Source organism: Schistocerca piceifrons, chromosome X (assembly GCF_021461385.2).
Source record: "Schistocerca piceifrons isolate TAMUIC-IGC-003096 chromosome X, iqSchPice1.1, whole genome shotgun sequence".
In the NCBI taxonomy this organism is placed as follows: Eukaryota; Metazoa; Arthropoda; class Insecta; order Orthoptera; family Acrididae; genus Schistocerca; species Schistocerca piceifrons.
In genome coordinates, this window is record NC_060149.1 from 199398569 (window position 1) to 199416581 (window position 18013).

At 42.5% G+C, this 18013-nt stretch overlaps 1 protein-coding gene across 1 annotated transcript in view; it reads right to left on the reverse strand.

Moving 5' to 3' along the window:
• LOC124722247 (serine-rich adhesin for platelets-like) overlaps window positions 1–18013 on the reverse strand; it is a 218441-nt gene that overhangs the window by 184334 nt on the left and 16094 nt on the right. Inside the window, exons 3-5 of the mRNA XM_047247437.1 lie at window positions 7624–8904; window positions 6125–6296; window positions 4553–4741 (exon numbers count right to left, since the gene is read on the reverse strand). Of these exons, the coding sequence (XP_047103393.1) occupies window positions 4553–4741; window positions 6125–6296; window positions 7624–8904 (1642 nt within the window). The remainder of the gene's footprint in view (window positions 1–4552; window positions 4742–6124; window positions 6297–7623; window positions 8905–18013) is intronic.

Below are 18013 nucleotides of genomic sequence, written 5' to 3' on the forward strand. Positions count from 1 at the left end.
TTCAATGCTTTTTCCTTTCACCCGTACTCTGGCTTTTATCATTCGATCATTGATACCTTCCACCTCCTCCTGCAGACCCTCTCTGACCACTATTGCCACTCCATTTCTTCCCCTCTCATTCCCTATCCAGTACAGTTTACATCCTTTACTTAGTGGTTTTTCACCAACTCCTCTCCACCTAGTCTCAGCAAGTCCCAAGATGTCCAATTTCCTCCTTTCCATCATTTCTACAATTTCTTCTAACTTCCCAGTTAGAGTCCTTACGTTTAAGGTGCCCAGCCGTAAACCATCTCGTAATCCTTTTCCATTGCTTGGTCCGTTTCCTTTAAATCCGTTCCGTGATCCGAGGCATGTTCCCTTTTTGAAAGCAGTTGATTTATCCACTACTGGCTTGCTAGGCCTATCGCTGCTTGATTTGATGCATCAAAATGAAACATTATTGCAACAATGAAATGTAAACACAATCTAAAATTAAAACTCTATATGCCATAAAGTGCCTGCAGTGAAATTACATGAAACTTATTTTGTAAAATTTTGAATGTGTGTGTCCTATAAGACCCAAAACTCAATGATTGCTGGTCAACAGACCAATGTTTGCAATCAGGATTTGCAAGTAAATTGCTGAGTAGCAATAGATTTTGTGCCACGATGTCAACGTTATATTTGAATGACAGTGATACATACATCAGCAAAGATAAAGAAAAGCATGACCCACTCCATACAGTGAGCCCATTTATTTTTTATTTTTCTATTACTAAATTTAGTTTTCATCATGGCATAAACTTACAATAGATAATGCTAAGTGTCCTTTTTGTGACAGGGCATTTAATTACTTCGATTGCCTCTCTTATATTCTACTACTGAGTTCATGGCTGCTGAACAAGCATGGAAGATTCTTGAAACTTTACAGAATGGCCACATTTCTGGTGGTGTTTTGCTATAGCTGACTTTTTCTGCTCCATTGGTATGTAACATTCATGCTCCAAAACTTGAGTGCTAATGGGTCTTCCAGTTTCATCAATGTAGATTTCACTGCATTCACCTCCAAGTTTGTAGATACTTGCATTGTGGAGAGCATCTAAGGGTGGGCGTCAACACATCTCAGATCCTGGAGCCATCCTGAAATGAGGGCTCAATTCCCTGTGCCATAGAACCTTGCGTACACCATCGCTGATTCCTCAACATGTGGTAAGCAGGCAATAGGAAGATTTTCTTCTGTATATTTGTGGGTTTTGTCTTTGATGTACCTCATAACTCAATGTATGTCTGCACTGCTATATCCATTCAGACAGAAAGTCGTCTTGAGCTTGCTCAGTTCACACTGCACGTGTTTAGCACCACTAATCCAGTGAACTTGGGCTGTCAGCAAATGCAGCATAATGACTTTCATGTTGGATGGTGGTGCGAATTCACATGCATGTACCTGTTGATGCCATCAGTTTTGAACTACCATGCTGCACAGAAGAACGCTACACAACATATGCTGACAGCCCAAGCTCACCAGCTTAGTGACAATAACCACATACGACATGAAATGAGTGAGATCAACACAACATTTAGTGTGAATGAATATAGCAACAGAGACATACAACGAGCTATGAGGCACAGCAAAGACAAAACATACAAAAGTATAGATGAAAATCTTCCCGTTGCTCACTTCCATTACGTGAGAAATGTCAGCAACCATGTAGGCAAGATACTGCACCACCGATATTCCAGAGTGGCCACAGGATCTGAGATCTGTCAAGGAACACAAAGGATCCCATAGATGCTTTCCACACTGCAGGCATCTACAAACTTCACAGTGAATGCGGTAAAGTCTATGCTGGTAAAACCAGGAAAAGCATTAGCATTTGCATAATGGAGCACAAACATTACGTATGACTGGGGCGCAACAGCAAGTCAGCTGTAGCAAAACACCTCCAGAAATGTGACTGTTCTATAAATTCTCAAGAACCTCACGTGCTTGCTCAGAAACCATGAATGCAGCAGCAGAAAATAAGAGAGGCATTCGAAATAATCAAATACTCAAACAGCATGAACAGGGAGGATGACTACAAGTTACCTATGGCCTGGCTGCCAATAATTCCAACCCAGTGGACCACATGTGTTCACCAATAAGCTGCACCACTTGACCTGGGTTAGGCAGCATAAATGGTAGCCATGAGAGAACTGCTGTGTAGCTTCAATGCTTTGCTGTAGATGAACAATACTCCCTGGGTTTGAGCTACCAAGTTGCTGTTGGCAACCAATCACCTATGAGACTTACCCAGCAATCAGTCACTAAAGTAGCCCATACAATAGCCTACCAATTCGCTACTGCCTACCAATCAAGTACTCGAGTTTCCTTCCAATTACCTACCAGAGTAACACAGGCAGTAACCTGCTGTACAGCCATCCCCTACATAGCACCCTCTCTTCGAAATTTCCAACGATTTATGATGTCAGTAGCCACGGGATAACCAAGAGAGATGGTATACAGGCGGAGACATATGTCAGCACCCAACAAATAACTGCCCCGAAGAGGACATCGACACTTTCTCATGCACTATATTGTCATCAACAAACAGTTGCAAGTTGCTGTTTGCTCTATCCATCACATTATTTATAGAAAACAAGAGCAGTCCTGCTGACACCCTCACCTCTGGATTCTATTACTCAAGAAGTCTTCAAGCCACCCACATATCTGAGAAACTATTCCACATGCTTAAACATTCGTTAACAATCTGCAGTGGGGCTATCTGAAAAGCTAGGAATGTAGAATCTGCCTGTTGCATTCCATCCACGGTTCACAGGATATTGTGTGAGACAGGGCAAGCCGAGTTTTACAGGAGAGATGCTTTCTAAATTGATGCAAATTTGTGGACAGAAACTTTTATGTCTCAAGGAAATATATTATACTTAAATTTAGAGTATTATCAAGAATTCTGCTGTAAACCAATGATAAGGATACTGGTCTGCAATTTTGCAAGTTGGTTCTTTTACCCTTCTTATAAATAGGAGTCAACTATGCTTTTGCCAGTTGCTTAGGACTTTGCACTAGGTGAGAGATTCACAATGAAGATGAGCTAAGTAAGGGGCCAATCCCAAAGAGCACTCTGCATAAAATTTAATTAGGATTCCATACGGACCTGGTGACTTATTTGTTTCCAACCCTTCTAAATGACAGGGATGCATACTTCTATGTCCTCCATACGGGAGACTGACTGTCAAATGATAGTATATCTATAAGGTCCTCCTATGTGAATGATTTTCAAATGTGAAATAAATTTAAAACTTGGGCTTTCTTTTGCTATCTTCAATCGCCACACGAGACTGCTCAACGAGTGACAAGATAGAAGCCTTTGACCCACTCCCCCCCAAATATAAGACTTGGATTCTCAGCAAGATGTTTAGCTAAGATGTGACAGTGGAAACATTTGCATACTTTGCGCATCAAACTTTTTATAGACACAGGAATTTGAAACTTTGGCCTGATGACATTTCCACCTTTTTTGGAAAGAGTGCAACAATCATTGTTTCCTCAGCATTTTCCAAATTTTGTTATTATATGACAGTGGGTCTTTCCACTCCTTAATACATTTACTTTGCACATAGCACCCATGTCTTCCTCACTAATTGAGAGGACACAAGTATGTTATTTTCCACAGAAAGTTCCACCTACTGCAAACAAGGTGAATACAATACACTACTGCAAAGTTTGTTTAGACAGAGGGAAGAGGGAGACAGGTTATCACATTAAGGAGGAGAGTACATGGCAGTGGAATGACTGCAATGTTGGCCTTTGCGTCCCACAGTGCTTCGCTGATTACCATATTAAAATTAATTACATCTGAACCATATAATATATTCTTTTTCATGTATCCACTTGTGAATGTTCCAATACTACTTTTTGAATGCTGACAGAATCATAATTACACCACTCAACGGAGAGAGCAAGTCAAACATTTTCCTTATTTCTTTTTTGAGACTTGTGTGTGTTTCTTGTTCTCATTATAAGGTCTGTTTGAAATGTATATTCCTGAAAGGTACATTCTTCTCCTTTTAAATGAAGCAAGAATCATATACCTATAAATTCATTTGCTTTACAATGTCATAAAAGAGTAACCCAGAATTACATCATTTCACAACCAAGTCTTAGGTATGACAAGGACAGTGTTGAAAGTGTTAAACAATATGTTAAAATTATCTTGCATCACACATGGGCAAAAATTCTGTTAGCCAAACTTCCTGTTCATTCTATTTCACTTCTTTGTAATGTACAAATGGCATGTGTCAATTCCAATGAAATGAATGCGCAATCAGAAAATATTACTGACACCAGAAAAGCAAATCGCAGTTGGCAGTATATAATTTGTTCTAATGTTTTACCTCAACACACATGGACCTTAGTAAAAAGTCTCCTGGTTTACATGTTTCAGTGCCCACAGGGATTTAACAACATTACAATAGTGGAAACTAAAACTCAGCCCATTACTGAGCACCATACCCTCATATTCATATATATATTGCCACTTTCTTTTCTTTTACACTTCAAATGTTAGATACAAACCTTGATGAGGTGGTGTTGCTACATTTGGAATTTTTACATGTCCCGAACTTGCAGTCAGACTCGAAGTTCCTGGTGGTTTAGGCAAAATTTGTGGTGGCTGTTTGGTTTTGGCAGCGGCAGCAGCTGCACCTGCATTGGCTGCAGCAGCCGCCGCTGCCGAGTGAAGGTGAACGGGGGCAGCAGCACCACCTAAAAATTAATGTTTTATGAACTGCAGCCAAAAAAAGTCTAGGTTATGAAACAGCAAAAGAAATTTAAAAAAAAAAATAGCAAAAAAGCACAAAGTTATGATCAAATCAGAGATCAAAGTAAAAGGAAAAGTCATGGCAAGAGCAAGCTACACGCTATGATGACAAGTGCATTCACAAACTTGAACAATTATTCAATGCAATGGTGTCAGTACACATTTACTAAAATTTCCACTGTGGAACTTCATTACATGTTATTTTAAATATTTAATAATTGTTTATATAAATTTCAGTCTCCGTTTTTTTTTTTTTTTTTTTTGTTTTTTTTTGTTTTTTTAAGAGAAGACATGAAAAGAAATATTACAGCATACAAATATAATTTAGGAACTATTCTTAATGTATGCTGCCCCACTAAGAAAAACTGATTTATCAGTATTTCGTTTCATTTTATGCTCTTCGGTGTACGTACATACTAATGTATTGTAACAAAACAAAGAGTTAATGGAATATTCAATTCCAGGGTCTCATCAACAATGAAGTCAGCTTTCGTTAGGAGGCCTGGAGAATGAAAATTGTCTATAGTCTCACTGTAAGGAACACCTTGTCATTTGTCAAAAAGAAATCACAAACACCTATACCAAGGTGACCTAATAGGGAATTTAAAAGAATACCACACCCCCACTCCCCAAATGTTAGATTCCAGTGTGTTAAGCACTGCAGCACTTCACTCATACTCAGAGGAGACGAGAACAGAGGGAGATATATAAAGGTAATGATTGTTTTACTTAGTGTACAGTATCATAAATACTGTGCCAAAAATTATACCCAAAAGAAGAATAAATTTGATGGGGCACAAACTGCTGAAAAAATACAAATAAAGCATTTCATGTTGAGTCTTTCAAGTATGAAATTAGGTTACCAAAGCAAAAATAGTCACAATATATTTTCTACAGCTCGTACATAATTTAAGAACATTATACTTAAAGGAACACCAAAATCTGCTGATGAAATAAACGTTCATTAATAAGATTAACTATGATTATTCAACTATATTAATAGATTTTAATGTCAATTTATTACAGCACTTTGTTACTGAATGCAGTTTCAGTGATACAAGATGACACGTAAGAACAATACCATACAGGGCAATGCAACTAATTTTACGATACTAGTGATGACAGGTTGACTACAGCTGATAAATATTTATTTCATCAGAAGCTCTTTGTGGTTCTTAAACATGTCCTTCTCCAAAAATAGTCTGCTTTTGTGTATTGTTACACGTTATAAGAGCCCTATAAAACTACCATGAAGTGATTCAGTTATCTTATTCACATAACACACTTCTAACTGTGAAAAACTCTTATACTGGTGCAAACACACAAACCTGTTGTTATAATCTGTGTATGTGCTGGAAAGCTTGCACCTTGCACAGCAGCAGACTGATGAATGATCTGAACTAGCTGATGATTGGTAGTCTGCAGAACAGCTGTACCGCCCTGCGACATCACTGCGGGGAACTGTTGTGCACCAGGTATTGCTAAGCCTGCTGGCAATGCCTGTAAATGCGATACAACTACATGGTGGAACTTTATTTACCTGAGTTAGAAATTTCCTATCCTATTATATTATTACAATTACTTTTTCTCCAAATTTATGCAAGAATAAAAGTAAACAAAACTTCATGAAAATGAGATGTCACCGAATTATTGCTGGGCATAACAGCAGATCCAGTAGTAAAAGCTGTTTATTATCGAGTTTTGCACAAAATAAAGGAGTAGTGATGGCCTGAAAGGTTATGCCACCGGATACATAAAAACAACTAATGAGTAAGCGCTAGGCTAAAAAAATAAAACAGAAATAGTTATTTTCGCACAACATATGAAATCACGAACCGTTGCTAGCACCTTATATGACAACTCTTGTGCTGCTTGTGTTAAAAACACCAACATGGAGAAAAGAAATGGAAATAGGAAAATAAATGCAGAAGATTACAGACACTAAAAAAGGTGCTTCACAGGGAAATCTGCCTTTGCACTTTGGAGAAAACAAAAACTCTTTAAAGATACGCTATTTCCCTTTGATTTTGCAAAACATAGTAACACATTCATTTAGTATTATGGCACACAAACAAAGCCTCAGAACGGATATACTTGAAATCTTTATGACTATCATAATGACAGCAAAGGAAGTGCATGTGAAGAAGAAGAAGAAGAAGAAGAAGAAGAAGAAGAAGAAAGATAATACATAAACTGAGGCTGATAGGTGGCTGTGGGGTTGCATATTGGATAGTGTTCCCCAACAAAACCCAATCCATTCCCTTGCAAATAACTGATAGGAGCTCTGAGAACATGCACTAGTGAAGAAACAGGAAATTATAGATTGCAGATGACATAATCAACAAACACTTTGTGATGTACATTTATTTTAATTGAAGGTAAACATTTTTAAGATAGTGAATAACTACTTTAGATACTTGTTCTATTAGTGAGATGGATGTCTTCACGACCTGTGATGCGAGTAAAACACACAGTGATTTCCACAAGATGATGTTCATTATCTTTGCCTTTTTCAGAGAGTGTGACTCCTCAATCACATACACGTGGTGATCAGTCAATAAGAACAGTGAGGAACCAAGTGATACGACACATAGATATGGCTCAGAGCCTAATATGGAACAGTCAACAACATCCCAACAAAGGATATTGACATCTACATTCTCATAAGTGCTCCATATTCTTTCAACACAATCTTTGGTAGAAACATGTCATCTTATTTATTTATAATATGATCTTTTTCTGTGCTGCCATCGTAAAAGTACGGGGGAAGTGAAACAGAGAAATACACCACTATTAAAAAAATTGTCAAATCAAAGCCACGACTCACCTGATGTATAACAGGAGTTGGTGTTGTCGATCGAATAACAGGGCTGTGCACAGTGCGATGCTGGGGAGACGGAGATGGTGCTGGAGTGAGAGCCCCAGCTGGTGTAAGAGGCCCACTGCCACTAGTAGCTGGACCGACAGGACTGCTGTTCTTGGCACCGTGGGTCAACACCTGGCTGCCCGGGCAAGCCTGCAGGCTCGCAGACTGGGATATCAGAACAGGCTGCGGTGTCTGGAGATTGACAAATGATTGGACAGACGGTGGAGAACTTGCATTTTGCGGAGACTGCAAACTGTTGCCAGTAGCTGCAGACAGTCTCTGGGGTAAAACGACAGTTGAAGTTTGCTGGTGCACACTCCTGAAACCCTCTTTTACAGAATTCCCTACACTGTAGTTACCAGCTGTCAGTGGAGCATTAATGTTAGAGCCCTGTACAGTCTTCAAGGATGGTGGCTGTAGTAGAGGTAAACTGGTGATAATGTCTTTCACCAAATTTGCCTGCGGGGCAGTTGCAGATAGGACAAAACCAGCTGTCGCTGTGGCAGCACTGTTTTGAGGAGACTGCAGCTGCACATGATACGGAGAAGGAGCAGGTGACGGAGGGTGCTGAGGTGCAGGTGATCTCCTCGGAAGTGGGCTCGGAGATGGAGTAGGGGGTGCGTGTGGTGACCTAGTAGGAATGGAGAACGGTGAACTCGGAGACGCAGTAGTGCTTTGAGGTACAGTCATTTGTGAGAGTGATAAATTTGCCGAAGTAAAGACTGTACCGGGTGGACCGACAAGTATATTGGAAACACCACTAGATCCGACAGGAATGTTCGAATTATTAAGTACTGTCGCTATGCTAGAGGATCCGGAAACATTTGAACTTGCAGAAACCGCTTGAGCGAGTGCTGGAGGTCCAACAGGGGCACCGGATGGCCCAGATGGCATTCTGGAACTCCCAATCTGAATACCAGAAGTTTCCAGGCACAAGTTGTTGGAAGAGTCACTAAAGGATATATTGGAAGAACTGATAACAGCTTCTGAATGCCCAAAAGCTATGCTGGAAGCTACAACTGCAATTCCCGAAGAACTGCTCGAACTCTTAACTGGTGTACAAATAAAACTTTGGGACTGTGAAGTGGAGACAACAGTCTGAGATGTAGGGCAACTAACAGAAATATTTGCCGGAAGTGCGTGTGGCGAATGTGAAATTGGAGTGAGGACAAAATGTTGCGCCGACACGGGGACTGGCGCAGCAACTGACCGAGAGAGGTTACTGTTGGCACCTGAAGCACCCTAAAAGAAAAAGAAATGAAATAATTCAATACATGAACTTCTGAATTTCCATATTTTACACTATATTAGGATTTTCGACAAGTTGTGAAATGTCAATGGGAGCAGAAAAAGTTGAAGTAATGCACAAAAAATATCCTAACAAACATTTAAATAATCTGCTATAGCAGTAGAAACAATAAAAGCCAGTAACAAAGTCCTGCCCATTAATTTGCCTGGTAACAATTCAAAATAAAATTAAATGAAACATCACCTGCACACACAGTGTAAATTCAAAAATGGCTGAAAAATAGTCAGAAACAGGTATTAACACAAAAACAAATTCTCCAGTGTGTCCAAAAACCAACATATAAATTTATTTTACATCTTCCCATGAAAGCCACTCAACTATACAAATTATTTTGTAAATACTGAGGCAAGCAATTTTAGCCAGTCACAAATACACTTTTATCTACAATTTGTCATAAAAAGTGAGGAATGATTTCAGCATTTCTCCCAGTCATTATATGAAGTGATTTTAACATTAATTGTATTACATACTCATGACAGAAGATAAATAAATATGAAACAACTTCCTTCGAAGTCCTTAAATAATTCAGTCCACTACTGTGTTTTAACTATATAGAAGTTTCTATTTCCAAGTAACAAATGTTTTCTGGAAAATGAAATGGACAGTGCCTGCTTGTTAGCCAATACGCTCAGAAAGGCTATCTAAAGCAAAGAGCACATAAGAAAGAAGCAACTGAAATACCAAAATGAAAATAGTATTAATAACCTTTCAGTCAAACAGAATGTATGCATAGTGTAATATATACTTCCAGGATCTATCTTGTCATTCAAACACTATAAAGCATTAATTCAAGACAGCAGAAAGTTTACAACTCTTATGTCAGAAATAACTGCTAACGATGAATATATTCTCAAATATATTTCATAGCTTGTCTTGTTTTAGGGCGCAAAAACAACTCCATCATATGCACCCATGTCAAAACTGTAGAACAAGAAGACAAAGAGAGGAGTTGAAAAAGATTGCACCTCAATCCCAATCAATGGAATAGACGACAGCTGAAAATGGGGACATGGAGAAAGGTCTATAAAATACGCCATAGAGAAACGGAGGTCCAGAACTAAAAATTAAATGACCTTCGTCATATAGCTACAATGGATAAAAAGTAAAATGTGGTCGACAGCCCGCTCGTTGTTTCCTAAAACAGCCGATAATTCAGAAAACAAACACATACGAGAACTTAAGTGGTTAAAAAAAGGTCATTCCGTCAGGAAATGGTGGACCGTCAAAAGCTGAGCACAATATTAAGCGATGGCAGAGCACCACTTAATGAATGGCGATGGCTAAGAAGACAGTGCCCAATATGCAATCTAATTAAAATGATCTACTCATTGCGAGGGGGCCGAGAGGAGGTTGTCTAAGCCGCTGCGAGAGGCATAATGACCCGGAGCTTGTTCCCATGAAGGGAGGACCAGTGGTGATGCCAAAGTGACATCATCTATTAACACACATCAACACAGAGATCATCGGATGGAATGTAAGAACTAGCGGGCTGAGGTGCAAGGACTGCAGCCTTGGCAGCAGTGTCAGTGCCCTCGTTTCCTGCCAGACCAACATAACCAGGAACCCACATAAACATCACAATGACTTCAACAAGAGTGAGCAAGTGACAGCTTTCCTGGAGCCACTGCACTAAGGGATAGACTGTGTACAGCACACACAGGCTTTGGACACAGAGTCTGAGAACATGACGCAATTGAAAAGCCTGTGACTGTGGATGTACTGAGTGGCCTGATACAGAACAAAGAGCTCTGCTGTAAATACTGAGCAGTGATCCAGAAGCCAATACCGAAAAACGTTGGCACCAATGATGAAGGCACACCCAACACCACAGTCAGTCCAAGAGCCATCAGTGTATACAAAGGTACTATTGCGAAGTTCCATGTGAAGGTTGTGGAACTGAAGGGGATAGAGTGAGGCTTGAGTAGTGTCCTTAGGAAGTGAATGAAGGCCAAGGTGAACACGGCCCACCACACAAAGCCAAGGTGGTGAAGGGTTTACACCCACTGGGAAAGTTGCAGGTAACATGAAGTTTAGCTGCCAGAGAAAGTGCTGAAAGCGAACTCCAGGAGGTAACAGAGAAGAGGGACCTGCCCCATAATGCCAATCAACAAGTCATAAAAGAAGGGGGCATAGGATGGGTGACCATGCATGGCAGACAAACGGCACACATATCTGCTGAGGAGAAAGTCACAGCAGTAGAAAAGTGGTAGTTTTGGAGTTTCTGCATACAGACTCTCAACCAGGATAGTGTAAAAGGTGCCAGTGGTCAAATGGATGACTTGATGGTGGGTAGTATTGAGACGGCGTACGAGGGACGGACATGCAGATGCGTAAACAAAACACCCATAGTCTGGTTTCGAACAGACAAGGGATTGGTACAAACGGAAGAGAGTGGTCCTTCTGCTCCCCACGAAGTACCACAGGACACACAGGACAGTTAGGGACCGCATACAGTGGGCTGCCAGGTAAGACACATGAGAGGACCAAGAAAATTTCCTATCGAGTATGTGCCCCAGGGATTTTGTAGTTTCAACAAATGGAAGAGCAACAGGCCCAAGATGTAAAGACCGTGGACGAAGCCAATTGCACTGCCAGAAATTCATACAAATGGTTTTGTCACTGGAAAAACTAACACCTTTGTCTATGCTCTAAGAGTAAAGACAATCGAGACATTGCTGAAGACGCCGTTCAAGGAGAGAAGTCCGTGGAGAACTGCAATAGATGGCAAAATCGTGAACAAAGAGGGAGTCAGAGATGCTCAGTGGGAGACAGGCCATTATTGGGTTAATGGAGATAGCAAAGAGGATGACACTCAGGATGGAACCCTGAGGCACAACATTTTCCTGAATAAAGGTGTACGACAAGGCAGAACCCACACATACTTCGAAAATTCGCCACACATACTTCGAAAATTCGGTCTTTTAAAAATTCCTGAAGGAAACGTGGCAGGCGGCCACGGAAGCCCCATGTGTAGAGAGTACGGAGGATACCAATCCTCCAGCAGGTGTCATACACTTTCTCCAAATCGAAAAACATGGGCACAATCTGGGATTTCTGCCAAAAGCCATTCATGACGTGGGTGGACAAAGTGATGAGATGGTCAACTGCAGAACGGCGTGCTCGAAATGCACACTGTGCAGTTGTTAGTAAATTGTAAGACTCGAACCGCCATACGAGCTGGGCATGAATCATACCTTTCATCACCCTGCAAACACAGCTGCTGAAAGAAATGGGGCAGTAGCTACACGGTAGGTGTTTGTCCTTACTTGGCTTAGATATGGGTATGACAGCGGCTTCATGCCAGTGTCTGGGAAATGTGCCTCTGCCCAAGTGCAGTCGTACGTATGAAGCAGAAAGTGCTTTCCTGCAAGAGGAAGGTGCTGCAACATCAGAATGTGGACATGTCTTGCCCTGGGGTGGAGGATGGGGATGAAGTGAGAGCATAATCCAGCTTCCTCATAGTAAAGGCAGCATTGTAGCACTCACAATTCTGAGAAGAGAAGGATATCACGCAAGCCTCCTCTGCTCTTTGCAGATGGAGGAAGGCAGGGTGGGAGCGGCTCGAAATCTCCGCAAAATGGCAGCCCAAGGTGTCAAAGATACCAATAGGCTCCATGATGACATCATCTGCTACTGTCAGGCAGGAAATTGGGGAATGGATCTTGGTCCCAGAGTGCCATCAGAAGTTCGCCCACACAACGGAAGAGGGAGTGGAACTGTTAAAAGCACTGGTGAATGAAATTCAGCTAGTTTTTTCACTGTCCCGAAGGATGTGATAAAACTGTTCACGCAACATTTTATAATGAATGAAGTTTGCCATAGTAGGATGATGGTTAAAAACGCAGTGAACACGTCTCCGCAAGCGAATTGCGTCACAGCATGCCTCAGTTCCCCAAGGGACCAGGATACGGTGTGATAAAAAGGATGTGCGAGGAATGGAACATTCTGCGGTGGTAAGGATAATGTTTGTAAGATATTCTACCTTGTCATCACAATGGGGAAATGTTGCTCATCAAAGGTTGCCAGGGAGGAGTAAAGCCTCCAGTCAGCCTTAGTAAGCTGCCAGTTGGGTGTGGTAGGAGTCAGTAAATGGATAGCACATGGGGAATGGTCACTCAAGTATGCATCAGAGAGAAGGGACCATTCGAGATTATGGGCAAGCTGGGCATATCAGAAAGACAAGTACCAATGGAAATAGGTGTACGAGGATTCGGAAAGGAACGTGGGTGCTCCAGTGCTAGGGCAGAAGAGGATAAGTTGATTAAGAATGTCAGCCAAGAGGGCACCACTTGGACAGATTCTGACCCAAAGGGGATGATGCGCATTAAAGTCACTGAGTAGCAGAAATGGGGGAGGTAGCTGCCCAACAAGCTGAAGGGAGTTTGCCTAGGTAACATCGAATGACGGAGGGACATAAATGGTACAGAGGGAAAAAGTCAGGTGAGGCACGTAAAGGCAAACTGCAACAGCTTGAAGATAGGTAGTCAGAGAGATGGGTTGACTATCAACGTCATCCAGTATGAGCAGCATGACACCACCATGAGATGGAATGCCGACCTCTGGGGAGAAAGGTCAAAACAGACCGGGAAGAAATGCGAGAGCTCAAAGGGTTGTGAGGACACAATTTTGTTTCCTGAAGGCAGAGAACAAGCGGACGCTGCAATTCTAAGAGCAGCCATAAATTCTCTTTGTTGAACTGAAGACTGCAAATGTTCCACTGGAGGAGAGTCATGATGAGGAAAAACACGAACGGGTGTCACCTTGATGGCTGATGAGTAGCAGCCTTCAGAAACTCGCTGATAAAGGGCATAGAGGCAGGTGGCTCCTGCTCCATGTGACCTACATAAGCATCAGCATTCTCCTTCTGTCGGCCTATGGATAGCTTGTCAAATACTGAGTTTTGGTAATACAAGGTGTATAAGAGCCAGTAAAGTACACTCCTGGAAATGGAAAAAAGAACACATTGACACCGGTGTGTCAGACCCACCATACTTGCTCCGGACACTGCGAGAGGGCTGTACAAGCAATGATCACACGCACGGCACAGCGGACACACCAGGAACCGCGGTGTTGGCCGTCGAATGGCGCTAGCTGCGCGGCATTTGTGCACCGCTGCCGTCAGTGTCAGTCAGTTTGCCGTGGCATACGGAGCTCCATCGCAGTCTTTAACACTGGTAGCATGCCGCGACAGCGTGGACGTGAACCGTATGTGCAGTTGACGGACTTTGAGCGAGGGCGTATAGTGGGCATGCGGGAGGCCGGGTGGACGTACCGCCGAATTGCTCAACACGTGGGGCGTGAGGTCTCCACAGTACATCGATGTTGTCGCCAGGGGTCTGCGGAAGGTGCACGTGCCCGTCGACCTGGGACCGGACCGCAGCAACGCACGGATGCACGCCAAGACCGTAGGATCCTACGCAGTGCCGTAGGGGACCGCACCGCCACTTCCCAGCAAATTAGGGACACTGTTGCTCCTGGGGTATCGGCGAGGACCATTCGCAACCGTCTCCATGAAGCTGGGCTACGGTCCCGCACACCGTTAGGCCGTCTTCCGCTCACGCCCCAACATCGTGCAGCCCACCTCCAGTGGTGTCGCGACAGGCGTGAATGGAGGGACGAATGGAGACGTGACGTCTTCAGCGATGAGAGTCGCTTCTGCCTTGGTGCCAATGATGGTCGTATGCGTGTTTGGCGCCGTGCAGGTGAGCGCCACAATCAGGACTGCATACGACCGAGGCACACAGGGCCAACACCCGGCATCATGGTGTGGGGAGCGATCTCCTACACTGGCCGTACACCACTGGTGATCGTCGAGGGGACACTGAATAGTGCACGGTACATCCAAACCGTCATCGAACCCATCGTTCTACCATTCCTAGACCGGCAAGGGAACTTGCTGTTCCAACAGGACAATGCACGTCCGCATGTATCCCGTGCCACCCAACGTGCTCTAGAAGGTGCAAGTCAACTACCCTGGCCAGCAAGATCTCCGGATCTGTCCCCCATTGAGCATGTTTGGGACTGGATGAGGCGTCGTCTCACGCGTTCTGCACGTCCAGCACGAACGCTGGTCCAACTGAGGCGCCAGGTGGAAATGGCATGGCAAGCCGTTCCACAGGACTACATCCAGCATCTCTACGATCGTCTCCATGGGAGAATAGCAGCCTGCATTGCTGCGAAAGGTGGATATACACTGTACTAGTGCCGACATTGTGCATGCTCTGTTGCCTGTGTCTATGTGCCTGTGGTTCTCTCAGTGTGATCATGTGATGTATCTGACCCCAGGAATGTGTCAATAAAGTTTCCCCTTCCTGGGACAATGAATTCACGGTGTTCTTATTTCAATTTCCAGGAGTGTAGTTGTAGCCACAAGTCAAGACAGAATAAGACTATCACTGAACAAGGGTTTTGCAAACTTTCTAAAAATATGAGCTGACAAAGGCTTCAAAAAACTTTATGACACATATGAGATGTCATATCATGCAACTGTTTACATTGAACACTTGCAAACGAAAACATCATGATCTGATTGACATTCTTCTTTGACAAGAAAATAATTGTTAGTGTCAATATTCACAGATTCAATTTCAGATACCTGCAAACATGCCCATGGATAATACACACCCACATGCATATGCATATTAACCCTTAATCATGAGCATCACTGAACAGTTACTGAACATTCACAATGTGCCGTGATTTCTTAGCTATGCAAGTTAAAAGGTATATGGCCAGCAGACCTCAAACAGTTCAAAATATGACAGTCATAGCTACAAGGAATAAAGTGGTGTTCACTTTGTGAAAGACTGATGTCTAACAGCGTGGCTGCAACAATGGGGGCATGGGATGTACTTGTCTTCCTATTTGAGAGAGAATGAGTCACCTGAACCTTAGTAGCAAAATGATGAATTTCACAATAACAGTTAAAATAACAGAACAAAAACAAAAATGATAAACTGAGGTAATCCTGCTACCCAGTTAACTACTGGGACAGACAGCAATCCTGAAATGCATAAAAATGTTACCCTCAAGTCATTTAAGGGAATCAGACACAACTGTAAATTTTTCAATATTTAACCCATTTATCTCCCTGGCGGTTGGTTGGTTGATTTGGGGGAAGGGGCCAAATAGTGAGATCATCAGCCCCATCGAATTAGGGAAGGAAATGGGCTGTGCCCTTTCAAACAACCATCCTGGCATTTTGCTGAATTGATAAGGAAATCACAGAAAACCTAAATCAGGATGGTTGAACGCAGGTTTGAACCATTGTCCTCCTGAATGCAAGTCCAGTGTGGTAACAATTGTGCCACGTTGCTAGGTTATCTCCATGGCACTTAAAAATTGCATAGTGACAGGCAACATAATTACTGCAACAAGTAATATCAGGTGTCCCACTCTTAAAGGGTCCCACGGAAAGTGTTATATAAATCTTAATAAAAGGGGTTATGAAACCAAATTTGAAAATGACATACCGACCAGTGAGAGAGGTAAAAGCGCAACCCGTTCTATCTTTGGTTTTAGGGCCGCCAATGTAAAAGACGGCAGCACCATAATACTAGCAAAGAACTGAAAAGAGCAGACACTGAAAGGTCAAGGGGGCAACTGAGACTTAGTGTCTTTGAAGTGTATTGGTTCTAACTCATGGTCCGGGTGCCAGAAACGGCAGAGGGGGAGGATGGGGGTGCAAGTAAACACAACCCCACTCGAGAGCAGATGTATAAGGGTCGATACCCCCTGTATGCAAAAGGAAGACGATATGTTGGATGATCAGGATATTGTTCAATGGTGATTGGTATCATCAGAAATTGTCTGTGGAACTAGTCCGGAAGACACCAATGGCCATATGGTTGACTGGGTTTAACACACACACACACACACACACACACACACACACACACACACACCTACCTTTTTTTTTGGCAGGGGGCAGCAAATGTGGTACCATGTGCAATTTTATTTCAGATGAGTCATCATAACTTGAAGATAATTGCACTGAAGATAGCTACACAGTAGCTGAAATCAATCTGCAATAAACAGATTAACAATTTACAATCGGGGAGGCCCTGCCTCCTGTCTCCGAGAGTCAGTGGCGCCACTTATCCATAAACCTGGCAACAAAAGTCCAAGCAGGGCTGCACCAGAGCCTGGTACATGCTATAGTAACATAATTCACACCTCAAGAGTTGTGCTCAAGAAGGCAGGAGTCATTAAGTAAGAGTCAGATTATGTATCATCTGACAGTGAGTGGAATCACAGTCCATGGCTGTATTATGTGGACAGTATATCGTGCCAGTCGGCCACGACCGTGAACAAGCGAGAATTAGGTTGCCCGATGGGAAAGGCATGGTCCAGGGGAATAAGCCAAGCCTCCCTCTCGGAGGGCTGCCGTCCAAAGTCTGCATTCCTATTGCTTCCATGAAAGCAGAACTGAAGTAACAGTTATAGGCATCGCCAATTTCTTTTGTTGTGGCGAGAGTCGCATTTGAATCGCTTTATGCACCAGGATTAGTCTCTTCACTCATTTCAAAATAAGAAAAGAAAACAAGCAATCCGCAATGCAAAGTAAATTGAAGTACACAAAGTATTCGATAGTGGCTAAAGCGCAATGGTTTGCTGTAATTGGCATTGGTAGTTCAGGCCCAACCTCCACCAGTATCTTATGCAACAACAGTTCATAACACATTCTACCTAAAACTGACAGGATATGGTGTCCACATAATATCATGAGACTGAAGCCATTCCCAGTCAGTGAATGGTTAATTATATAATTATAATATTCTTCATGTGGGTATCATAATCGTATACTTGTTAAAGGACATTTGGAAATTTCCAACCTCTGATGTATCTCACAAGTATTCGATTTATTTTATGTAGCACAAATGACCAATTCTGGTCATACAGACCATTTTCAAGTGCAGTATGTCTCAAAGTGTTAGTGTTAAACAGCAGATATAGCTGATATGAAAGTGGGCACATAACGGGCTAGCATCAGAATTAAAACCAGAAAGCTTACCGTGTTGTTGTTAAACAATGAAAGTGAGC